At 39.3% G+C, this 27428-nt stretch overlaps 1 protein-coding gene across 3 annotated transcripts in view; it reads right to left on the reverse strand.

Annotated features, from left to right (window-relative positions):
• Positions 1–2614: 2614 nt before the first annotated feature.
• MCCC1 (methylcrotonyl-CoA carboxylase subunit 1) overlaps positions 2615–27428 on the reverse strand; it is a 56838-nt gene continuing 32024 nt past the window's right edge. For all 3 annotated transcript variants that reach the window (XM_044251859.1, XM_044251860.1, XM_044251861.1), the window contains 9 exons: positions 24523–24706; positions 21713–21822; positions 18265–18481; positions 16460–16546; positions 10070–10119; positions 7029–7166; positions 5566–5673; positions 3904–3975; positions 2615–2968 (listed from right to left, as the gene is read on the reverse strand). In XM_044251859.1, coding sequence (XP_044107794.1) covers positions 2840–2968; positions 3904–3975; positions 5566–5673; positions 7029–7166; positions 10070–10119; positions 16460–16546; positions 18265–18481; positions 21713–21822; positions 24523–24706 — 1095 coding nt within the window. In that variant the 3' untranslated portion in view covers positions 2615–2839. The remainder of the gene's footprint in view (positions 2969–3903; positions 3976–5565; positions 5674–7028; positions 7167–10069; positions 10120–16459; positions 16547–18264; positions 18482–21712; positions 21823–24522; positions 24707–27428) is intronic.

Here is a 27428-nt window from a genome sequence, read left to right on the forward strand (position 1 = left end):
ACTCCAGACTGTGGACAGAAACAACTTTGAAAAATGTTGTTTGAAAAACTCCAGGGCTCCCAACTGCCTCCAGAATCAAGTGCTTTCCCTGCTGGGCAGCCACTTCCCCAAGCCCCTCTCTGCTGCACCCGTGACCCAGCCCAAGCTGGATGGCTCTGTGCCCTGAACGTCGTGTGCACTTTCACGCCTTACTGTTATTATTAGCCCTTGCCAGTCCCTCTCCCTGCGGCGGCCTTATCTTACCTTCTTTCTCTGCTGGCAAATGGCTGTACTCCAAAGCCCAGGTCGGATGTCACCGCCTCTCCCGCAGCCTCCCAGCCCCTTTAAAGTAGAAGTGATTACGCCACTCACCTGGCCCCCGCCATAGCACCCACTGCACAGGTATATCATACTATCAGTTAGAGGACATTCTTCTACATAGCTGGATCCTGTTTTCCATTAATTAGGGCTGGAGCAAAAACCATTTCTTGCCATTTTGGTTTCCAGAGGTCCTGGTCTATGGCAAATGCTGTCTTTAGAAGGAACAGATGCAGTCACATGGAATCAGGAACCCTGTTCTCACAGCACCACAGTTGGCAATGCTCTCAAAGGATTCCACCAATATGTGGGTAATTGGGCTGGCGGGCTTGAAATTCCTCCTGTGCACGCTATTACCTATGACCAAGAGAGTCAAGTAACAAGGAAATTGAGAGCTCAATCTTGTTCCATGACAGAGATGAAAGGGAGAAAATAGCAACCCCAAATTTCTACCAGGACACCTTTGCTTTTCCCTCTGTAGACAGTTTTGCTTGGATCCAGGCAAAGCCTCTGTTGCTAAAAATAGATTTAAAAAGCTGCGTTTGAGATGGCCTTGCCCTTTATGACCCCATGCCTAAATATCTGTAAGAACTTCCTAACTGGTTTTCTAGGCTCTAGTCTTTTCCTCCTCTGTCCACATGCATATAGCTGCCCGATAAAATTTTTAAAAATATTATTTGAATTATGAAAAGTTTCTATGTAATATGTTATGAAACATAATTGCATGATGAATATAACCAACCAACCGTTCCGCCCCGGAACATTACCAGTACCTTGCATCTATCTCTATAGGCCTCACCTGTCTCAATCACTGGCCTGATAAATGCCCGAAGCTTATCCCGGTCTTTAAATTTATGATTCCAAAACCCATGCCTTGATGTTCTCAGCCTGTTTATCTTGTTGTTAGATAGCATTTCACTGTGTGCCATACCAGAGTTATTTATCCCTTCTCCTGCCAACCAACCGGGATTGTTTCCAGTGTTATGGGTAATGTGGCTATGAACATTCTTGGTGCACAAGTACGTTTGTGCATTTCTAGAAGTTAGGTCATAGAGTATGCAAATGTTTAACCTTGTGAAATAATGTCAAAGTTTCTTAAAGAGGCTCTACTAGCCAAATTTTCTACGAAATCACTGTTTTCCCGGCTTAGAAACAATTAAATGTAACTGCTACTTGCAAGTTACAAGTTAACTTGCTACTTGCAAGTTAAAAATCCAAAAGGGCTCTTCTTTGCCAGTTAGTTTGGCACCAAACTAAATTCCACACATCTTCTCTTCTAGGCCCCAAGTACCCTCTATTTCAGTTGGGCACATCTGTTTTTGGATGTGAACCCACCTTACTCATTTTTTTTTTTTTTTTTTTTTTTTAATTTACAACAGAGAGAGAGCACAGAAAAGCATGGGAAGTGGCATAGGCAGAAGGAGAAGCAGGCTCCCCGCTGAGGGAGATTAATATAGAGCTCGATTCCAGGACCCTGAGCTCGTAATCTGAGCCAAAGGCAGCCACTGAACCAGCTGAGCCACCAGGCACCCCATTCATTTTCTCTTTTTTTCTTCTTTAGAGCAGGAGAGAGGGGGCAGAGGTAAAAGGAGAGGGAGAGTAAACTTTTTAATTTTTAATTTTTTAAAGATTTTATTTAGCTGACACACATACACACAGAGGAGGAACAACAAAGGGAGAATGAGAAGCAGGGTCCCCATCAAGCAGGGAGCCAGACGTAGAGCTCAATCCCAGGATCCTGGGATCATGAACTGAACTGAAGGTGGACGTTTAACTGACTGAGCCACCCAGGTGCCCTGAGAATTTTTTTTTTTTTTTTAAGATCTTACATGCATGAGTTGGGGGAGGGGCAGAGGAGGCGGGAAGAACAGACTGAGCTGATTGCGAGCCAGATGCAGAGCCTGATCTCATGACGCTGAGATCATGACTTGAGCTGAAATCAAGTCAGACACCAAACCAACTGAGCCACCCAGGCACCCAGGAGAATGTTAAGCGGGCTCCACACCCAGCATGGAGCCAGATGTGAGGCTTGGACTCACAATCCTGAGATAATAACTTCAGCAGAAATCAAGAGTCCAACACATATCTGACTGAGCCACCCAGGTGCCCCAGGAAAATTATGTTCAACTCAATCATGTTTTCAGATTTGCTTCTGTCTCTGAACTATGCCTATTTTCATCATGATTTTAAATGGGAAATAATTTAAACCACCTTTCTTCCTCCAGTCCTTCTCTTTTGATCAAAGTGCTACTTGCCTTCCTAAAGGACATTACAGTGTATCATATTTGAGGCAGAAACAAACTATATTAGCTTCCAATAAAGTACAATTCGGTTTATTTGTATGAAATATTTTGAGATAATTTATTGTAGTGGTGACCCAAGTACATGATTCTCAAAGATAAAAATGTGTTTTAGCTTAATAATAATCATTTAGTAAAACTGCTGCTTATTAGACTCCGAGAAAAGCAGGAAGGCACTTTCTCTTTTTGGCGTAGATACTATACTGAAGATACTGCTTAACGGGGCATTTCTTTGACGGAGTTTATTTTGCTTTTCTTTGGTCAGATGCCTCTTCCTCAAACTCGATTAAAAGAGCGTGTCTGTTGGCCTGAGAACCTTCTTTGTAGAACACGGTCTTGATTGTGCCATCCTTTGGAGCCTTTATGGTGTGCTGCAGGGACACAAGATAGGACATTGACTGCAATACCAACGAAGACTGAGCATGCAGCAAGGCAAGAGAGATGAAAAGTTAAAAAGCCGGTTGTTTTGAAGTTTTTCCAGCTTTTAGATACCACAGCACCAGAGAAAGTAACATTTTAAAAAAATTTTTTTAATAAACATATAATGTATTATTAGCCCCAGGGGTATAGGTCTGTGAATCACCAGGTTTACACACTTCACAGCACTCACCATTACACATACCCTCCCCAATATCCATAACCCCAGAGAAAGTAACATTTTTATGGTGTGCTTTGGGGTTGTGAGGAGTCACTATTCTGACGCACCTGTATCACACTCAAGGTCACTGACCGGGATACTCTGGCCTATCTAGTATTTTGCCACAAGCTTCACCGCAGAGTCTCACTTGAGAAGCTGTTAAATAAAATTATCAATCCCTGGGCCCCAGTGCAGGAGATCCCAATTCAGCCATTCTGGGGAAGTAGTTTGGAAAAGCTCTCCCCATCAGGGGACTGTAATAAATGGCCAGGCTGAGCACTACTGGCCTACAATTTCCAACCATCTACAAACCTCAAAGCTCATCTAGTTTGACTGAGGTTTTCACCCTGATACGTGATGTTTGGCATCCCAAGTTTGGCCTTAGAAAATACCAACAGCCTAACAATCAGCTGGGGGTACTGCCTGAATTTAAGCTACTGATAATTTCTTTAATTTCAGTATCAGAACTGACAAATGCCATTTCACAAAATTACAATGAAAACCTATTTAAAAGAAGAGTGTTTTGGTTTTATGTCCTGCAGTTAATGGTTCATCAACCCATGGCTCTTACTATTTAAAATGGTATTAACTTATAAAATAAGGCAAAAAGCCAATTAGGTCTGAAAGTTCCCGAAGTTTAATTGGCAAGTGAACTTGTGATTTCATTACCTCCATTTTCATGGCAATCATAACCATTAGAGAATCTCCAGCTTTTACTTTCTCTCCAACTTTCACAAATATCTAGAAATTAAGAGTGACACGTTAATACTGAAAAAGACAGAGGTCCCTCATGGTCTACAGAGTTGGCGTAAGGATGCATACAGTGGAAGTACGGATCTATGTGGTTCTCTCATCTGCCAAAGACAGGGGTGCTGGGGCCAATCAAAGACCTACTCGTCAATCTGGCATTGCTGGCCCTCATGTCTTTGGGGAGCACTGTTTAGCTCCTCTTCCATCCTCAAACCCTCTAGTTTTCCTGGAATTGAATGAATATGCTTTATATATCTTGAGATCCTTTTCTGTTTTCACATATGTACAGACAAGCCATATCACCAAGGAAGAACCAATATACTTCAATATTATAGGCATTGGAGGGTCATGCCTGTTTTTCTAGATTTTATAGGTGGTCTAGGATAGTGCTCTAAGCTTTGAGGCCCCTGTGTAGTAAATGCATAGACTATCTTCATGTCAAAGAATTAAACTTATTGGCAACCATGGAAAAAAATTTCTATTTTTCTTTTCACATGTATAAATGAACTCATATATCCCATGTCTCACTGTCTTCTTGGTTAACATGGTGATGAAGCAGTTTCTGGAAACATCACACAGTGGAGTTAGGTTCTAGAGTCAATGTACAGAGCCCAAAGTGTGAAAAATGAGAAACACCTCTGAAAGCCCTCAAATCACCCAATGCTGGATGATGCCCTAATAGTGCTTGGTGGAATCCATGGTCTAGGGGGCAGCTATGGGGAAAATCTTTTCCCCACAGGTGTGCAAAGATGCCACATTATGGAATGTCCATGGGAATGGAGACTGAGTGATCCAAGTCTCTGAGCTTATACTCCCTCTGGGGCAATCATCTGTTGAGGGGAATGGTGGGTGCAATCATTTTCACTACTTAAATGGTTATTTTCTTTTTCTTCTTTTTGGGTACCAAGAATGTAGAGTCGAGTTTTTATGACTTAGATGCATTTACAGGGACTCTACTATATTCAAGTGTGTAACAAAAGGACTACTGATCCACCACTATTTGAAGTTATTTCAGTATGGATCTTAACTCTGAATACATATAGCATACAACACCAAAGCTCCTTGTTCTTCACCAGTACCAGGCTTTCAAATTTTATTTTAACATACATGCAGTTAGGTACATTAGAAAAAATGTTATTTCGTGATAAACTGTTTGCTGTTAACATTAAAAAACAGCCCTTTGGATAATGCTTGATGAATGATCCATTTTAATCATAAAAAGATAAATTTAGATTATTTGTACTTTGATGGAAATTGCCACTTTCAAAGATAACAGTATCATAAACTAGGTAAATGGGTATTTTCACTGAAGACTGAACAGAGAACTTGAATCTCTCATAGTCTCTTGTTTTCTCTTTTTTAAAGATTTTATTTTTAAGTCATCTCTACACAAAACACCATGCTTGAATTTACAACTCCAAGACATATTTTCATCCACTGAGGGAGCCAGGTGCCCCCATCTCTTGTTTTCCAGAGTAGGATGTTTTCCAATCGGAAAGATTTGGAGAGGGAAAAATGATGTATATGCCATTTACTGGGCCTTACTGAACATCTGTCTACCACATATGTTCATGTGATTACCTTTTCAATGGTACCCGTCATAGGAGCTATGGCTCCTTCCTGAGTTCCATCTGAGCTCACTGAAGACAAGTATTTGGGGACTGGAATGCCAATCTGTGTACTTCCTTCCTATAAATAGAAAACAAACTAGAAATGAAATCAAGATCAAACCACTGCAGTTTTATTAATATACCTAAAATAATGACTATTTTCAAGCTATTTGTTAACTATTAGTCATCTTTAATACGAGGGTTTTAATCTAGCTTGGTGACCTTAAGCAAATTATTAACCCCCTCTAAGTCTTAGTTTCCCATCATATAAAGGAGTAATGGCATCATGCCTCACAGGGAATTAAAGGATTTAATGTATTTAACTGCTGACAAAAAGATAGCCGCTGTCCGAAAGACATTTTGGGCAGCATCCCCACTTTAAGTGCTTGGTCAAAGCCAGGAACTGTTCTTAAATGCCATATATATATATATTTTCATTGATCATCACAGGAAGCTTATGAGGTAGGTAGGTACTGTTATTTTTCCTGTTTAGAGATGGGGGAACTGAAGCCAGAGAGTTTAACTAGCCCTAGCTCACACACCTGTTCCAAGGTAAAGCCAGGATTTGAACCAAAGCAGCTTCACGTTCCAGAACTCCTACTCGTCACCACTCCACTATACTGCCTCCACCAACATATTGTTATAGCAGAGTAACTATGGAAAGGAATGCCTGATCATGTGAGATCATCCTTGACTCTGTATAATAATGAAGTTAGTATTAGTAGTTACTCTGTAACTACTGAATACTAAAGGCATCTGATCACAAAGGAGTATGATCTATAAGCGGGTTCTCAAATGTGAGAAGACTCTGAAGAGGCCACAGTGTATTTGATAATACATTTTCTTTTCTGCCCATGTAGAAACTATGGGCTCATCAGGCAGCAGGCTCCTAAATGGGACCAATAAGACAGGAGGCATACTCTGATCCAAACCTATGCCACGTCTGCCTCAGTCACCAACCATCCTTTGATTGCCAAGACATCACCATTAACCCCCACTACTTCCCTAATGCCCACCTTCCCCACAAGGAATATTAGGTCCACAGACTCTTTCCTCAATGGTCACCTCCTCCCAAATGCCCAGAATTCCAAGTGCCAGGAGGATGGTGGTTGCCAAAGTATTCAGGCACCAAATGCCTGACAAAATACTGTGCACTGGGCAGTGAGACACTCTGACAAGTAGGGTGTCAGGACTTGTTTTAGAATTAAAGGAAGAGAATGGATATGTGTCTATCAGTGAGGAGCTGTGTGAATAAAGAACCAGGGAGAGCAGGAATGTGGCAAAGAAACAGGGCGGAGAGGAGGACACAGAGGGAAGGTCATAGCAGTGATGGAAGGAAGCAAGGTTCTTCCTGATGTTTCAGTGGGGTGCCTCTCTGGTCAAGCAATGTTCTCCCAGACCTCAACAGTGTTATTATAAAAAAAGAGACGTTACCATGGAAAATAGGTAAATAGTATTATCCAGGATAATTAGCTTAGTTTTACTAGCAACTCCATTAACAGAACATTTCAGGTAAGTGCAGTCTCCCTCAGTACAAAGATCACCAAGGACTTGGAAAGTTTCATCTTCAATCTGGAAAAAAAAATAAATAAATAAAGAGAAAAATAAGATCCTTAAAATAAATAAACCACCCTATAGAATTAATAAAATCAGTCAATTCTTTACTATTAATAGTTTCAAAAGGTAACAGGTGAAATATATATATTTTTAAAAGCCATGTAGGAAATTAAGACTCATAAACAAAGTACTATGAATAGAAACAACATATGATAATTAAAAGAAAAAAACAGATAACTTATCTATAGCACTATTAATGCTACAGATAAATGTTAAGAATAACAATAAAAACATGAAATAGAAATACAAATCAAATTAAGCAAGATTATTAAAATTCAGTTGACTATATTACACATTAGAATTCATATCTGAATACCTGAAGTCAAATTTGGCTTTACTATGCCAATGTTAGTAAAGAAAAAAGCCAGAACCACCTAATTAGATGGCATGTCTTTTCTCTCTCCAATATGTAGCTAAAATTTATGGGTTTCAGTTTTGAGTTTAAGAAGATAAATTAGCTGGAGACTGGCCACACTTTTCTCACTGTAAGAGAAAATGCCAAAGAACAGATTTCACACTTGATCTTTCAGGGAAGCTGACAAAGGGACAGGAAACCTTTCTGTTTCAAAAATGTTTTCTCACATACACACCCAAGAAAAAAAAATTCCTTTACACACAGGAAATCCATTTAAATCTTCTCTATGTTTCATTTCAATTCCCATGGGGTTACTGTCAAAGTCCCATGGCTATTCTTTTCTAATATATTATAGAGGCTGAGGTGAACCAGGTTACACTGTAGTATTTATACGCCGGTTCTCATCTATCCTAAGTTAAATATGACATTTACTGGGCTTTGTAACCTACTAAAACAGCCATTTGAATGTTTGTGAAATTCTCAGGACATAAAGGTTAGATCGGGAACAGTTTTGGTTAAAGGTTTACACAAGCTCATTCTAAATTTATGAATATAGTTCAAAGAGCGGATTAGAACAAATCTGTAGCTGACTTTACCAAGGGAATAAGAAGGGGCCCCCCAAACCAGAGGGACCAATATGAATTACAACCCTCATAGACTTCCCAGTTTTTCTGAATCTCAGTGAAACAAAAATGGTATCTCATGGCACTGGGCAGATCTGCAGCATATCCTTAATCAATCCTTTTTGTAGGACTTAAAGTCTCTTGGCTCAGATTAAAAGTGATTTATTCTGCTCTATGAATTTGTACCTTACTATATAGAAATTTGGTTGAGTTCACACATTATTGTTGTTATTTTTTTAAATCCCTTGCAGCATTTTATTTTGTCAGTGTAAGGACTTCTTTTAATTGAGGACTACCATGAACACTTTCATAGGGATTCTCAAAGTATGACCTGCAGATCTCCTAGGGTCCCCACACCACTTCATAATAATATTAACGTTACTTGCCTTTTTAAACCCTCATTCTCTCATGAATATACACTGGGATTTTTTAGAGACTGCAGAGCGTGTGATAATGTTACCCTGACAGCTAATGGAACATGTGCTTGTGTAATCTTAGGTTTTAAATTTTCTCAATTTATCCTACAACTCAACAACAACAACAAAAAAACCCAACCTGAGTTAAAAAAGAGGCAAAGGACTTGAATAGACATTTCTCCAAAGAAGATACACAAATGGCCAATTAGCATATGAAAAGATGCTCAACATCATTATTCATTATGGAAATGCAAATCAAAACCACAGTGAGATAACACTTCATACCCATTAGGATGGCTATTATGAAGAAGAAAAAAAGAAACAGAAAATCAATGTTGGCGAGGATGCAGAGAAAAGGGAACCCTTGTGCACTGTTGGTAAGAACATGAAATGGTGCAGTCACTGAGGAAAACAGTTCTTCAAAAAATTAAAAATAGAACATGACCATATGATCTAGCAATTCTATTTATGAGTATATGCCCAAAAGGATTGAGAACAGGGTCTCAAAGAGGTATTTGTCCCCCACGTACGTAGCAACATTATCCACAACAGGCAAAAGGTGGAAGCAACCCAAGTCTCCATCAAGAGATGAATGAATAAACAAAAGTGTGGTATAGAGAGGCAATGCAATATCACTCCACAGATGGAACACTGAACATATGCTACAACACAGAAGAACCTTGAAGACATGCTAAGTGAAACAGCCAGTTGCAGAAGGACAAATATTGAATGATTTCATTTATATGAGGTATTTAAAGTAGTCAAATTCATAGACCCAGAAAAGTAGGATGGTGGTTGACAGGGGCTGGAAGGAGAGGGAGGTAGAAAAGGGCAAGTGGAGTGCTACTGTTTAATGGGTACAAAGTGTCAATTTTGCAAGAGAAAAGAGGAGATGGGTGGTAGTGATGCTTGTAAACCAATGTCTTTTCACTCCATAATGTTTAATATGATAAATTTAACATATAATTTTAAAAATATACATTAAAAAGAATAGTAAGAAATAAAAGTATGCTTGGTTTAACTTTCTGAATGGTAAATATTAATACATGTAATGAACACAAAAGCTCATTGGGGAGTCTTAATAAGTTTGAAGGGCGTACACGGATTTTGAGACCAAAAAGTTTGAGAATGGCTGCTTTAGATGTAAATACATGCACATACTTTAGAGACTTGTCAGGAGTCTGATTCAAAGCTATTATTACTATTTTTTTTTTTAACAAGTTTTCATTCTTAAGGGAACCACAGCCAAATTGAGGAGACAATCAGAACTGGAGAGGGGGTAATTTCACCAAATTGGTTTGAAATAAAAGCACATGGCATTCTCCAACTATAGTCATACTGGTCACTGGCTTAGGAGAAACCAGAGTGTAAAAAAAAAAAATAAAAACAAAAAACAAAACCCTTCTCTGTATGAGAAAGATCAGATTTAGTTCTAAACTGTAGAACAAAACCAGTAAGACTTACCCGCATGCTATAGGACCCATCATGGTTATATGTTACAGCTATGGCTACATCTTTATGGAAAAGGGGGGGAAATTGAAGAAAAATTAGAAGACAATCATTTATTCAGTAACTGACACTCTACATATCTCTTTCAGCCTTAAAGATAAACCACCTGTTAGGGATGTTAACACCTTTTAACTCTCGGACAATAAAGATTAAAGAAAAAAGTCTATAGGCAGGTTCCAATAAAGGTGAATTTCAAAGGTTTCTTTAAAAAAAAAACAAACAAACAACAAAACATGGAGTTTTAGCGGTCTCTTAACTATAGAAAATAAATTGGTGGTTACCAGAGGGGAGGTGGGTGGTGCAGGGGTGGGGCGTGGGGGGGGGGAACAGCTGCAACAGGTGATTGGAATTAAGAGTGCACTTTTCATGATGAGCACTGAGTAATGTACAGAATTGCTGAATCACTTAGTGTATACCTGAAACTAATACAACACTGTATGTTAACTATACTGGAATTCAAATTTTTTAAAAAGTGGAGTTTTAGCTCATCTAATGTTGTAGGATATTTTAGATGATTTTCCTTCAACAAAAAAAGTTGCAGTGTTAAAGTAGGAAATGCAATGGATTGGAAGAGAGTAATTCTGGTTTAAGACCCAAATCTGCCATCTGTGGCATGATCACCTCTGTGATCTTGACTAAATCATTTCAAATCTCAGAGTCCTGATATCCTGGTCCATTATGACCCATTAAATGGTTATGAGAATGTAACAATGATTTACTAAATGTGAAAGTGCTTTGCAAACTGTAACAGAGAATACAAATACAATATATATTTCATAGTATTATGTGAACACGGAATTGGTTAAGGACTTTCCTAGGAGATGGGGGTGGAGAAGACCTTCCTAGGAGATGGAAATCAAAGTTTTGCGGCCGAGAAAATGCAGACCAAAGTCATTTCATCGACTCCTGATACTTTAACCACCATTTTGATGCTGCCAGCTCAAATCTATTTCCAGCCCTGACCTTCCTTCTCCAGAACTCTGATTAGTCATTCCCAGCTGGATGCTCTATTGCACCTTAAAGTAAATATGGAGGGCCCAATAAATCATCTCCCCGTTCTTCCCACATTCCCTCCCACCCTGTGAGCTCCATGACTGACGCTACTACTTTCCTTGTCATCCAGGTTGAAAACCTGTCATTCTTACTTTCTCCTTTGCTTTTCACATTTGATAGTCACTACAAACCTGCCAAATTCTTTCCTATCTGTCCTACTCATGTCTTCCTCTCATTCCCCACTCAAACCAGATTCAGGGGGAAGGCAGGTCTTGGTAACACTGAGGTCTTCTTGGGACTTCCTGCTTCCTGTCTCAGCCCTCCCAGCTGATGCTTCCTAATGTGTCTCCACTATATTCAGAATACTTGGGCTGGTATTGAAGGCCCTGAACTCTCAGTCTTACTTCCCACTCTTCTTCTATAGGGTCCTATATTACAACCAAATGGGAAAATGGGCCAATTAATGTTCTCCATTATGTGCCTCCAGTCTTCCCCCTGCTGTGCCTCTTTGCTAATGCTTCCCTTCAACATACTGTCAGTCCCCAGCCATACCAAACTGAAACCTCACCCCGCGGTCATGTCATGCTCAGTCATGGTCCCTGGGAAAAGTCTGTCTAGTTGGAATGAATTTACTCTCCTCCGAACACTTCAATAAATATTTGCATATAAAACACCATTATGATTCTTTCCTCATCCAGTTTTATGACAGAATGATTTTTCTCTTTATCAGCTGTTTTTTAAAAAAGTACAAAAATAAAACTTCACAAAAGTCAAATACTGAAGTATATAAAGTAAAAAGGGAAAGTCCTCTCTATTGCCTACTGTAACTACTGTTAAACTCTCTAATGTGAGTCCTTTCAGAATGCACAAACATATTTTTCTTTTATAAAAATAGTATATTCTTAAACATATTGTTCTGAAACCAACTTAAAACTTTTAATTTATTTTTCCAACTTTTTTTAATTAACATGTGACATATATATCTACTTTGTCTTTCAATAGTAGCAAGGGGGTAGTTTCGTCATGATGATGAGGAGGAGGATGACAGTTAATGTCTACTGACTGCTTCCTATATGCTGCACGACAAGCTTTCTACTGTCTCATTTAATATCCACAACAACCCAAGGAAGTAATTATTACTTTCATTCCTATTTATGGTTGAGGACCTTGACCTTGACGCTTAGAGAGAGTGTGTGTCTCTCCAAGGGTCACAGACAACAGAGGAATCAGGATCACACTCGTAACAGCCTAACTCCAATGTCTGCATTATGTTTATTTTATTTTATTTTTTTTAAAGATTTACTTATTTATTTTAGAGACAGAGAGAAAGCACAGTGAAACAGAGGGAGAGGGAGTCCTAAGCAGACTCTGTGCTGACTGTGAAGTCCAATGTGGGGCTCGATCCCATGACCCTTAGGGGCCTCAGAGCCTCAGGCCAAACCAAGAGTCGGATGCCTAACCAACACACCCCCTAGGCTTCCCCAGGGTCTGCATTATTAACCACCACACCACCTATCTTCCCAACATACCCATTTCTCCTTTCTTTGCTAGGTGGCAAATTCCTAAAGAGAGAAAAGTAGGGACAAAGACATGTTTTTTCCTCTTCTTCGTATTACTCAAAACATCTGTTTTTTTGAAAACAGATGTAATGAACATATGAGAACATATGTTTGTAATGAACACATGAGTAAATGAAACTTCTCCAACCTGTTGATACCTTGCCAGTATCTTTCAACCCTTCTTAAGAGAAAATGCACCAATTAAACATTAGGGGTTTTTTCAATTTATGAAATATGAAATGTATTCAGATGACAGGAATGCCAACAGAATCACAGTAAACACACTGCCAGGAAAACTAAATTCTTTTAAAAATTTTCTTAAAAATTTGAATTATAGTTGGTATACAATATTAAATTAGTTTCTGGTATACAACATAGTGAATTCAGCAATTATATACATTATGAAATGCTTACCCTGATGTGTATTATATTACTGACTATATTCCCTATGCTGCACTTTTCATTCCTATGACTTACTTGTTGTATAACTAGAAGTTTGTACCTCTTAATCCCCTTCACCATTTCATCTACTGCCTCCCCCTCCTTCTGCAAACACTAGTTTGTTTTGTGTTTGTTTCTTCATTGTTTGTTTGTTCACTTGTTTTGTTTTTTAGAATCCACATATAAGTGAAATTGTATGATATTTGTCTTTCTCTGGCTTATTTCACTCATTTCACTGTCTAAGTCCATCTATGTTGTCACAAATGGCAAGATTTCGTTCTTTCTTAAGGCTGAGTGGTATTCCATTGTGTATATATGCCACATCTTCTTTATCCATTTATCTATTGCTAACCCACAGCTAACAACATACTCAATGATAAAAAGCTGAAAGTTTTCCCACTAAGGTCAGGAAGAAGACAAGGATGTCCACTCTCACCACTTTTATTCAACATAGTACTGGAAGTCCTAGTCAGAGCAATCAGACAAGAAAATAAATAAATAAAAGGCATTCAATTGATAAAGAAGAAGTAATTATCTATTTCCAGATAATATGATACTATATAAAGAAAATCCTAAAGACTCTACCAAAAAAACTATTAGATCTAATAAATGAATTCAATAAAGTTGCAGGATATGTAAACCAACATACAAAAATCTGTTGCATTTCTATTCACTAATAATGAAATAGCAGAAAGGGAAAGAAAGAAAACAATCCCATTTACATTTGCACTGAAGAGAATAAATTCTTTCATGTGTTATGGGTAACTGAATTTGTTCTTCCCTCCCCTAGTTATCTAGAAATCTCCACAAGAGAATGTTAAATATCCTCTTCTCTATTTTTTAAATTAATTTTCTATAATTACTCTATAATCTATATATATCTATAGAGAATATAGATAAAATCTATATAATCTATAAATAATCATATTCTTTGCCCAATGTGGGGCTTGAACTCATGACCCCGGAATCAAGTTGCCTGCTCAACCGACTGAACCAGCCAGGCATCCCATCCTCATACACATTTAATAAGGTATGGAAGTGTAGCATGGTGCAGTGTTAGGTTAGCACATATACCCAGGAGTGTGGGTTTGAATTCTGACTCCACCAATTACTTCTGGAATGACTTTAAGAAAATTATTAATCTCTCTAAGTTGGTTCCCCATTTATAAAGTTGACACTAATAATAACACCAATTTCATTGGCCTGTTCTGAAAATGGTCATTATTCATGGAAAGCACTTAATATCTGGCATATACAAAACACTCAATAAATCTTAGCTATTATTCTTATTATTGAGGGTAGGGCAGGGTTTTGTGAAGCATGGTCACTAGCAACAAAGTAGGGATATTCTTCAAGCCTTAAGTATTTCAAATACTTGATCATTTGCGCTGAGATAATTAAGAGTTGGTTCTACTTTAGATTCATAATTGCTTCTTGGCCCTTATCACTTCCTGTCTGGTATATGCACTCATTCAATCATGGCTACTGTTACTTAGCATTTATCAGACACCCATCAAAACATTTCTGAATGCTGTTACATTCAGGCCTGGGTCATTGCTGAAAAAGACCACCAAAAGACGTAGTGAACAGCAACCATGCTGGTTTTCAATCATGTATTCATTCTCTAATTAAAAATTTTAAAAATTTCCAAGAAATGCACCATAGTTCAAAACACTGCTAAGTGCCTTGGTGAAGATCCATACCAAATAACACAGCTGGCTCATTTGAATTTTAATCACATATGCTATTTTTCTGTTTAATTTAGGTTGAAGAGGCCACTGAAACTTTACTGCTACTGCTACTTATATTCGGTATATAGGAGTCTAGAGTAAGATCATCCCTGGTTTTGGAGGTGTTGTTTTTTAGAATGAATTGAATAAACATACCAGCATAAAATGGATAGGTTAACGATTTATAGACCGCTACTCTATCAGGGATGTTTGCAAACATTTTTTTTTCCATGTATGCAACACACTGAAGGTAATGACCATCTAGGTTCAGGATGAAAAAAGATCTTAAGAGCTGTAACCCAATCAACTTCAGTGAAAAAGGAGTTTGCTAAAAACTAAACAGATGTCTACAGAGAGTTGCGATAAAGAAGATCTTACTCTGTCTGGGGAGGAGGGTACTGCCATGAACGAGCAGCAGGATTCTGTTCCACCTGGGAGGCACGGTTTTTGTAATGGTGCCGTCACAGTTCAATGAAACCTCACATTCAAGGTTATGCAGCCCTCCCAGCTCTGACTCCACACCAATGTCACTTTCCATGCAAACCGTCCTGCTGCAGAAGGGATACTGCTATCAAGGGACTCTGATCCCTCTGATACACTGTTCCAGCCACAAATATATAAAAAATTTTAAATTTTTGATGTCAGACTCTCCTGGCTTCAATTATAATAAATCAGTCCCACCTTCAGCCTACTCAAATTAGCTTGCAGTCAAAAATCAACGGGAAAAGTAAAAACAGCATAGGAGTCAAGATCAGAAAGGCTGGGTGTCAATGTCACAAACCTTCAGTAAGTCACTTCACCTTCTCTACCTCAGTTTCATCAGTTGTACATGGGAATGTCAGGGATTCCCCCTCATTCAATTATAGTGAAGACAGATTTTTTTTTAAGATTTTACTTATTTATTTGAGGGAGAGACAGAGAGAAAGAGAGCAAGAGCGGTGGGAAGGGGCAGAGGGAGAGGGAGAAGCAGAATCCCTGCTGAGGAGACAGCCAAACAGACACTGGGCTCGAGTCCAGGATCCTGAGGTCATGACCTGAGCTGAAGGTGGACATTTAACTGACTGAACCACTCAGGTGCCCCTATTCTGGTGAATATAAAAATTTACATGTGATGGGGCACTTAATAAATCATAGCTCCTTAATAACCCACTTCAACCTAAAACACTGCCTGACTGGTAGGTAATCCTTCTCTCTAGAGTAGTTTTGGATACTGTTCTTCGTATTTAAAAGCAGTACATTCTTGCTGAAGAAAAACTGCAAGGCAAAGAAAGTATAAAGAAGTGGCCTGTGCAGGGTTGGGGTGAGGGGACACCAACCACCTCAAATCCTGCTACCCAATGGTCACCTAACATCTTGGAATATTTCATTTTAGTCATTTTGTTAGTTATGTTTTATGACATATTTTTCAAATAGATACAAAATACAGAAAAAGGGAAAAAGAAGAAAGATACCACTAATTGTACCATCTGAGCTCATCAATCCTGGTATTCCTACCAATGGTTAGACTAGGGAGCGTCAAAACTGTAACTGACTGCTCCGTGACTAGGGTGGGTCCTTTTATTCCAGGTGAATATGAGCTATTTCTCTGAAGCACATTCCTCTTTTAATAAAACATTACTTACTGTTTTTACCATCCCTCAGAGTTATGTTTCTTGTGTAAGAGATATTCAGTCTTCTTCCACTGCTGGATGCAAAAGGTGAGTACTGATCTAGAAGAAAATAAAAATTCAGCAAGAAATTTACAAACAACAGGCCTGACTTTATACTTTACAAAAGAAAATGTAAAACATCAGCCCTACGCTGGTAGCTCAAATGTGTCCTCTTTGTCCTTACTGCTTTAAATTTAAATTAGACACTTTCATTTACATCTCAGGAAATGTCATGTGAAAAATTCCAGCTTCTCTGGAAAATCAGAGTGTGTGCAGCCGAAACGTTCTTCCTCTGGGGGCGTAAGCAGTCCAGAGGTCTCCCCTTCTTGGGTAAATGCATTCCAGGTCACCAAATCTCCACCACTCACTACTTCTCTCTCGCCTCGCCTCTTCCTGCGTCACTCGTCCCGCCCACAGGCTTGTGTGCTCATCCTCTGTTGGACGATATCCAGGAGTTACAGCACAGCTGAACTGAAGCAATTTCTTTTGAGGCTCAAATGTGTGCTGGTTATAAATTATAAAGAGGAAGGACAGTAAGAAGACATTTGATTTTGGGGTGTCTGGGTGGTTAGTTGGTTTAGTGTCTGCCTTTGGCTCAGGTCATGATCCTGGAGACCTGGGATCGAGTCTGGTGTTTGTCTCCCTGCTCAGTGGGGAGCTTATTTGCCTATTTCTCCCCCTGCACCTTCTCCCTCTCAAGCTTGTTCTCTCTCTCTCTCTCTCTCTCTCAAATAAATAAATATAATCTTGAAAAAAGAAAAAAAAAAAAGGATACTTGATTCTAACAATGCTATGTTCAGGCTTAGGAACTCCGGGTGGGCATGTTTAGAGGCATTTCACATAGTGTAAAAGGACAAAATGAGAAGTAGTTATATATTTTAAGATTTCAATATAACTTTCTTGAATGAATCTAGAAATTAAAAATCCTAATAATAAAATCCTATAATAATCCTAAAAATAATGAAGGGATTTAAATGGATTATTATTTTTTTTTCTTATTGGCTCCAAAGGTAGGAGTTAGCCTGAAATAAATATTCTGAAGCAAGTTGGGAGGGTTCAGATTTTGCTCAATTTAGAGGGAAGAACTTTTAAATGAGGAGCTGACTGAAACCATAATAGGCTAATGAGTTCTTGTTACAAATTTTTAGCTTCCTGAGGTGTTAGGAAGAGGTTGAGCAACAATGCAGTGGGGGTGCTGAAGCAGACATGTGTGCATGAAGCAACCGGGAATCTCCGCCACAGTCCTTCCCGTGCTCAGATCCTCTGATTCGAGGCAAGTACCGAGGTCTCCGATTTGCCAGAAACTGGAGCATGTTATAGGAAAGGAAAGGAGGAAATAACACAATGATAAATCTCAGGTAACCCTAGAAAATCTGAGTCTCCAGTACTCTGTCTTTGGTCCCTAGGACCAAGGAAGTTGCCACAGTACAGAAAATATAGGAACATAGGACCTCAAAAGGAGCGGCAAATTAAAAAAGCTTTGAAAGGAGTCAGCACAGGGTGTAGGAAGGACCTAGCATTTGGTTGAAAAAAGATCTATCTCAACACTGTTAGGCAAGTAATTAAGTTATATTTAGTGGGTTAAAAAGTCTTTAGGGGCATATGCATGATATGTGAATGCACTCCACTTCACATAAAAACCACACAGGCAGAAGAAACTGTCAATCACCGAGAAAAGAAAAGGGACACTAGAGTGGCATAAAGGAAGAAAAGCACCTCCAGAAAAGCACTTTATTCACAGACTTAACAAGCAGAGGAAAGGGAAAAGTATTCCATACCTTGTGACTGAATGTTGAAAATATCAGACACAGCTTTCTCCTTGAGAATGAGACCCAGAGCTGCCTGGCATAAAAACTCCTTAGCTGTGGCCTTCCTACTGGGAAACAGTTCTTTGTGGTGCTGAGCGATGAAATCTGTGTGCACGTTCCCAGCCTCAAACTCTGGGTGGCCAGACAGGTTAAGGAGGAAGTCAATGTTGGTGTGCAGTCCGACTATCTAGGAAGAGAATAAAGCCCACATCCCCAGTGAGTAGTGAAAACAACACATTCAGAAAATCGTTTCTATGGCATCTGCTCTTTGTATGAAGTATTTTCTACAATGGACGACTCTCAAGGAAAACTGAAAACCTACTAAGGTGCCACATGGTGGCAGTAGGACAACTTGTAGGAAAAACAAAACAACACAAAAAACCCCACTTCACCATCACCATCTATTTGGACTTAACATTTAAAGCTGTATTGTATGATACATTTTAAAATGTAGTGGACTACATTTCACTCTTTATGATAAAGAGGAAATAGGAAATGATGTTAGGGTAGGTAGTGTGGAGACATTTAATTGACTCATGCTAGGAAAGTGATAAATGTTAAGAAACTTAAATGAGATTTATTTGCACGATAATGAAGACATCCCACTCAGAATACTCCCACACAACAGGAAGATTACAAAATGAGGATAGGATTGCTACACTGAAGAGGGGATAGGATTAAATGACCTCAAAAAAAACTTCCGACACTAAAATCCAAACTTTGCACAGTGGTATAAAAACAAAAAGGCATAAAATGAAACCAGCTATCCGAGCCTTGGGTTCATTCATGCATTCATCTAATCTCTCATTTAACAGCCATTTACTGAGCACTGTTAGGTGCCAGGCCCTGATCCAGGTACTGGGGACACAATGAGGAATGAAACCTCACAGAGCTTATATTCTAGATAACATACAATATCTATAAACAAGTATCTAATATGATATCAGGCTACATGAAGAAAAATAAGGCTGGCTAAGGGGACAGAGAAGAGCAAAGGGCCTTATTTTAAATGGGGTGACCGGGTTTCAAGCTACACTACAGCGCTGTAGTAATAAAAACATTATGGTACTGGCACAAAAAATAGACACAAAGATCAATGGAACAGATCTGACAGCCCAGAAATAAACCCATGCTTATATGGTCAATTAATCTATGACAAAGGAGGCAAGAACATACAATGGGAAAGGACCATCTTTTCAAGAACTGGGGTTGGAAAAACAGGACAGCTACATGCAAAAGAATGAAACTAGACCACGTTCTCACACCATACACAAAAAATAAACTCAAAATGGCTTACAGACCTAAATGTGAGACCTGAAACAATAAAACTCCTAAAAGAAAACATAGGCAGTGATCTCTTGGCTATCAGCTTAAGCAAAAATATTTATGGATATGTCTCCTCAGGCAAGGGAAACAAAAGCAAAAATAAACTACTGGGACTATACCAAACTAAAAAGCTTTTGCACAGGGAAAGAAACCATCAACAAAATGAAAAGGGAATGGGAGAAGAATGGGGGAAGATAGTTGGAAATGATATATCCTGATAAGGGGCTAATATCCAAAATATATAAAGAACTCCTACAACTCAATACCAAAACACCTAATAATCCAATTGAAAAGTGGCCAGAGGATCTGAACAGACATCGTTTTTCCTCCAAAAAAGATATACAAATAACTAACAGACACATGAAAAGATGCTCACCATCACTCATCATCAGGGAAATGCAAATCAAAACCACAATGAGATATCACCTCATACCACTCGGAATGGCTAATATCAAAAAGTCAAAAATAACAAGTGTTGGTAAGGACATGGAGAAAAGGGAACCCTTGTGCCCTGTTGGCAGGAAGGTAAATGGGTACAGCTTCTGTGGAAAATAGTATGAAAGCTCTCCCCAAAATTAAAAACAGAAATACCATGTATCCAGTAATTCCGTTGCTGGCTATTTCCCCAAAATGATATGAAATGATATGAAAACACCAATTAGAAAAGATATATGTACCCCTATGTTTACTGTAACATGATTTTCAATAGTTGAGATATGGAAGCAAATTCAGTCCATCCATAGATGAAGGATAAAGAAGATATGGTGTATACACATAATGGCATAGTACTCAGCCATAAGAAAGAACGAAATCTTGCCATCTGTTATATGGATGGACCTAGAGGGTATTACACTAAGTGAAATAAGTCAGACAAAGATGAGTATCAGACGATTTCACTTACAGGTACAATCTAAAACACAAAGCAAACACACAACAGAAACAGACTCATAAATAGAGAACTGGTGGTTGCCGGAGGGGAAGGTGATGAGGGATAAGTTAAGCAGATGAATGGGATCTAGAGGTACAAATTTCCAGTTATAAAATACGTAAGTCACAGGAATAAAAACAGCATATGGAATGTAGTCACTAATACTGTAATCACTTTGGTGACAGATGGTAGCTACACTTATTGTGGTGAGTCCTGTATAGAATTGAATCACTCTGTTGTACACCTAAACTAATATTATATTATATATCAACTATACTTCAATTAAAGAAAATGAATGGGCCTGGGTGGCTCCGTTAGTTAAATGATTCTTGGTTTCAGCTCAGGTCATGATCTCAGGGTCGTAGGATTAAGCACTGCATTGGGGCTCTGCGCTCAATATGAGTCTGCTAGGGATTCTTTCTCTTCCTTTCCCTCTGCCCTTCCCCAACTTACGCATGCATGTGCACACCCTCTCTCTCGCAATAAATAAATAAAATCTTCAAAAAAAATGGAGAAGCCTGGGAAGGATTCTGAAGTGAGTAGGAGCTGAAGATAGTGAGGAGGGAGGCCTGTGATTATGTGTGGAAAGAACATTCTGGAAGACAAATAGGAACACATGGGTTCCAAGGAATGGCAAGGAGACCTGTGTGGTTGGAGCCACAGAGATGAGAAGTTTGGTCAAATTAATGCCATATAACACTTTGGATGTCACGGGTTAATAAATCCTTTTATGAAGCTACATCAGTGTGGTCTGGAGCTTATTCCACCAAGGAAACTAACGTGCTACCAAAAAGCTACAAACTTTGTCAAATGGATAAAAGTGAAAACAATTATTTTCCTTTGGGGAAAATAAAACCAGACTGCAGGCCACACTTGTGCAGCTGGCCTTATCTAACAGGATGAATATGAATTTAATATCAGATGTCACTGAAGTATAACACTGACATTAACAGTTTTAGTCCTGCAATTTTTCTTTTCTAGCTGAATCAAGAAGTCATTAAAGTCTATTCTGACCCATGAGAATGTGAAATCAGTTTGTTCCTGCCACCTGGGTAACTGGTAGAAATAAGCTGACAAGGACAAAGGCTGCCCACTTGTGAGTCATCCTTGGCTGTGGAGAGACACAGATCATCGGGGTCCCCAACATGGCCCCAGGGCACTCACATTGTACTGACGAAGGCTGTACCTCAGTTTTGTCAAGGCTGCCTGGCGATCTGCACCCCATACAACCAGCTTCGCAATCATGGGGTCGTAATGCACTGAAACCTCATCTCCTGAAATTGAAAAACCATAGTAACCACTCAAAGTCAAAACTCAAAGTGATAAAATATGACATACAAGACATTCTGCTGGGGCTTTATGCTCATTTCACACTTAATCTTCAGGAGTTCTTGTATGATAGATACCGTTACCACTGTTTTATTCATGAGGAACTGAGGCTCGCAGGGGTTTAAGAACTTACCACAAGTCTGAGGAGATGATGGCCACCCAAGGGCACCAATCCCGAAAAGAGTGATCAAATAACACACACGGTGGCTTTCCCCATCCTGTCTTCTTCTGAACCTTCTCTTCCTTTCTCATTTTGGAAGTCAGTTCAAACTGCCTTTACCCTCTCCTGTCACAATCACTTCTGCCCTTAGCATTCCCTTCCCGCCACCCTTCGGCTTCCTCATCAGAAAAATACGGATCATAATCCTACTATCCTAGAGGATTCTTGGAGCATTGACAATAAAAGGCCAAATGCTATACCTGGCAGAACCAATAAACAAATAGCAGCTATCATTGCTACGACAGAGTCTTAGGCTAACAATGCAGCCCCGTAAGTTCAGGGCCATGCACATGAAGACCCAGTCGTAACCCAGCCTGTGCCCCTCAAACTGCTAGCTGGAATAGTTGGAAAAAAGGGGGGGGGCACCTGGGTGGCTCAGTGGGTTAAAGCCTCTGCCTTCCGCTCAGGTCATGATCCCAGCATCCCGGGATCAAGCCCCACATGGGGCTCTCTGCTCAGCGGGGAGTCTGCTTCCTCTCTGCTCTCTGCCTGGCTCTCTGCCTACTTGTGATCTCTGTCAAATAAATAAATAAAATCTTAAAAAAAAAATCTGAACCATGCACATCTCATGGTTCAAGGTTAAAAATGGTTCAAGTCAAAAAGATGTGGTAGGTTATAAAGAATACTGTTCTAGGATCTTTTTGTGACTTTTGGCAGCTCACTTGACCCCTCTAAACCCCAAGGTCTCCATCTATAAAATCAAGGTGTTAAAAAATACTCCCATGTCCATCATCCCCCCACCTACCCACCCCACCACTCACCAACACATACAGAACACTTCTAGGCCCAGGCCTGAGCAAGGTGCTGCAAACATAACATGGAAGAAACTTACAATATAATGGGAAAGCTAGACAGGAAGTAAAAGCTTACTGTAAAAGAACATAAGGAAAGTGCCTGAGGAATACACAAGGGGCTCAGGGAAACACAGAAGACAAAGGTTGGGGAAGCTTCTTGGGAGTAGACAATGCTCCCCATGTGGAGACGTGAATCTGGGAGTCCTTCTTGGAATTACACCTCTGTTAGCCTTTGAGCACCTTTGTTAAATTACACTGCAAATTTAGCTTGCCCTGCAGATTCTTTCTTTTCCATTGCAAGTGTTCTCTTTTCTCTCTAAAGTATTTTGCTGTTAAGTTCAAAAAAATGGACTGACAGTATACTAAGTCTTGCTGTGGTTTAGCCAGAGCTCTCAAAATTCTTCCAATTTGTCCTCAAGATGTCCTGACTCATTTTGGCTTTCAAGACCTGCTCTCCACCTGTACCCCTAGCTGCACCATCCTGCATCCTTTCCTCCAGCCACATGTTTTCTTACAGTTCCTCCACCACGCCTGGAGTTAAGCTCTCCCTTCTTCACTGTTCTGTGCGCTGCTCAATCTGCCTACTCAGATCCACTCATGGTTCCTCTTCAAAATGTGTCCCGGCTGTACTGGCCTAATATAACCTCTGATCCTGAGAACTGCTCTTCATCACTTGCCATCCGAGTAACTTCTGGCAACTAGAGTCAAGGTGGTAGGAGCTCAGGGCGTAGACTCTGGAGCCAGAGAGACCGGGTCTGAATCTTGGCTCCAACAGGGACCTTGGGCAAGTCACCTAACTTTCCTCTCTGCCCTGGTTTCCTCATCTGGAAAATGGGGGTGATACCACCACCTACTCACAGGGTAGTTCTCATGGTTAAAGCAGCCTATGTAAAGAAGTCACCTGGAACAGTGTACACAGTACACTGTAAATGCTAAATAATTGCTATGACCATCATTGTGAATCATATGCTGACTATGAGAGCTCTTGGGCAGTTATTGTTTTATTTTTCTTTATTTCTTTGATTATTGTTTAGCTTGCACTGAGTTTATATATTAATTCTATATATTAATTCTCCAGCTTGACTTTAAGTCCCTTGAAGGCAGAAGGCACTGGGCATAGTGGGGATCAGAGCCTTAAATCACTTTTAGAACTAGGGAGAGTAGAAATATAAATGTGTGTTATTTAGGTTTGAAGAAGTACTGCTACATTTCAACAAAGGGTGTATTATTTAAAAACACTAGCTATTGGGGCGCCTGGGTGGCTCAGTGGGATCGAGCCTCTGCCTTCAGCTCAGATCATGATCCCAGGGTCCTGGGATGGAGCCTCACGGCGGGCTCTCTGCTCAGTAGGGAGTCTGCTTCCCTCTCTTTCTGTCTCTGCCTGCCTCTCTGCCTACTTGTGGCCTCTGTCAAATAAATAAATAAATAAATCTTAAAAAAAAAAAAACAACTAGCTATTTTTTTAAAATAACTATTGCAGAAAGAAAAATAAAGATTAATGAGAAATCAATTAAGTCTTTTATTATAAAACATACTAGACATTTCCATAAGACACAGGGAAAAGATGCTGTCCGGAAATAATTACACACCGAAAATTCAAAAAGACCGACTTTTCATTTCTTTCACTTTACCTTGTCTCACTCCAGTTTCAATCCTAGTGCAAAGGTCTGCCTGAGGGGTGGAGAGATGCACTAATGGCCCAGCCCCCGGCATGAAGTTATTGTCAGGATCTTCTGCATATATTCTAGCTTCAAAGGAATGGCCCTGCAGAGTTATTTCTTCCTGGCTCAAAGGAATCTTCTCTCCTGCTGCAATCTGGTAAAAGAAGATGTGCTTCTATGAAAATCCCCTTAATAGCACCTATGAGACTTGGAAGTTGATGGTCTTGTCTTTTTCCATGGAAAATGTCCACTTGGGCTTTATAATGAAGCCAAATAAAAATTATCATTTTATCCACCTCCCCAAGCTTGGGGCAAAAACAAAAATAGGTTAAAAAACAGATGCAGCTTGGAAATAATGTATTAATTACAACGGATTTCTAGAGTTTTTAAGTAGAAAAAAACAGGTGAACTGATGACTAAATTATAAAGATCAATGCTTTTTCAATGGAATCACAGTTAAAATTTCTTACTGGCAAGATAATCTGTTTTCATTTAAAACATCAGTGCTCAGTTACCAAACCAATCTTTTTTTATAGTTAATTATTAATTGGTGTTTAGGACCACACTCACAGCTATGGCAAAAGTATGGCATTTGTCATCTTTGTTAACCTTTATTTTTTTAAAATTTTATTTATTTAAGTAATCTCTACACTCAATGTGGGGCTCAAACTCCCCACCCTGAAATCAAGAGTCACACACCCTACCCACTGAGCCAGCCAGGTGCCCCCGTCTTTGTCATCTTCATCACCAACTGGGTGATAAAGCAACAGAAAGGGGAACACAATGGTTTTTAAATTTTATTATGTTAAACGCATACTGTGTGATACCAGACTATAAACAGGATTACCATCATTGCTTATCACTACTATAATTATGCTGACTGTTGTGTACTAATACAACTCTCTCTCTTCGACTAGTATAATTTGGAAAAGGCTATTGGAGGATATGCTGTCATTCTTTCTACTCTCTCCTTAAGCTGTCCTTTAAGGTGAGAAAAGGACAAACTGAGAAAGCAAAAGATAGAGGGGAAGAAATGAAGTAATTTAGCACCACTTGGAATTAAGCAGGAAAGCATGAAACAGAGGCAAAGATTTCATCTCTTTAAGTCTGTAGGTAGGAAAAATCAGGAACTACAGGAGTTAAGAATGAAAGGAAAATGGAGTACACTGAATGCCTTTTTGACATGGTCTTTCAAACCACAGACTCTGCAGCCCTATTGTCTGGGTTCTAATTCTGTTTTTATATTTTGTTCTGGGCTTGTTTCTTAATCTGTTGATGTTTCAGAGGAAAGTGCATATGGTAAGCACTATACAAGTGTTAGCTACTGTCATTTCATTCTTATCCTTTATGATGAAATACTTTTTAATGTTTTAATGAAGAATTCTCTTTGTCTTGCTACAAACAAGGAGAATGACCATGTGTCCGTATTTCATGATGTGATCTTATTTCTAACTATATAGCCCCATTTCAATTTGGCTTATCTTTGCTTATTTTCCTCTCAGGTTGGCTTCTATCTGGGTTCAGAAGAAACATGCCGCAACCAAACCTCTGGATCTTTGGAAATCTGTGTCATGTTAGTTCGCTCAGGCTTAGACACTAACTCTTTGGAACTCCTGGACCTTGGCTATTTTCCCCAGCTTCCATGGACAAGGCTACCCACCTGCGTCTGCAGCCCAGAGACTGACATCACTGCAGCCTCATTCTATGGAGTCCTTGCCTCCAGAGGCTGGTTCTGGAGCTTGAACTCTTAACTCACTAAATGGCAAGACCCCTTGTTTTACCTCTGACTGGAAGATGGACTCCAAAGTGCCTTGAATGTTGTAAATGAGGTCTGGTAGTATCCATCAGTTCTAGAATCCCTTCCCTGATAAGAAAAACCTGCGACTCTTTTTAAAGGGCCCTCAAAGCTCTTGCAATTTCTTGAGAGGCAAAAATAAAAAGTCTACTGGTTCCCTTTATTTCCAAAAGCTTTCTCTTCCTTTCCTTAGAAACATTTTATCCATCATGATTTCAAAATTGTAGACTCCTGGGGCACTGGAGTGGCATAGTCAGTTAAACGTCTGACTCTTGGTTTCAGCTCAAGCCGAGATCTCAGGCTCCTGAGATTGAGCTCTGCTTTGGGCTCTGCACTTAGTGCAGTCTGCCTGAGACTCTCCCCCTTTCCCTCCATCCTCCCACCGCCTCTAAAAATCAATCAATCAATCAATCTTAAACAAACAAACAAAAAAATCCAGACTCTCTCAATTACTGCTTCAGAAAAAAAAAAAAAAATCCCCCTTTCCTTGAATTCTGGAAACAGAACCACTCTTTCCCAAACTTTCTATATCTGCTATAATTTTTCCCTCAGTTACTAACACTAGCCTGATGTGCCTGGTTTTCATTAGCTCCCAAGGATATAGAGGTCCCAAAGAATTTTATGGCTCAATTAAAACCACCAACCATCCCCAAGGAACCAGCAAAAGGAACATCATATTATTGTCCATAGATGTTCTGAAAAGACAAAATTATCAAAATAATCAAGACTTTTATCATCACAACCAAGGGGAAAAAAAATTAGATTCAAATATATAAAGAACCAAGAATCCTACAGAGATCAAAAGTACTTATAGTGCTTAAATATTTTTTCATATTAAAAAAGCCTATAAAATCAAATGTTTTCAATAATGACAGCAAAACAGACTAAGTTATTATTCTTATTTGAAGGAATATGCTTTGTGGAACTCTAGTTCAAACTGGCCAGTGTTTCTTGGAAACTTTATAACAAAGGAATAATTATAGACTTATACTTTTGTAACATACAGTAGACATATCATAGCAATGTCAAAAATGCTATAAAAATTTCTAAGCACTCATTCTGAGTGGGCTATACTTATCCT

Source organism: Neovison vison, chromosome 6 (genome assembly GCF_020171115.1).
Source record: "Neovison vison isolate M4711 chromosome 6, ASM_NN_V1, whole genome shotgun sequence".
Lineage (NCBI taxonomy): Eukaryota > Metazoa > Chordata > Mammalia > Carnivora > Mustelidae > Neogale > Neogale vison.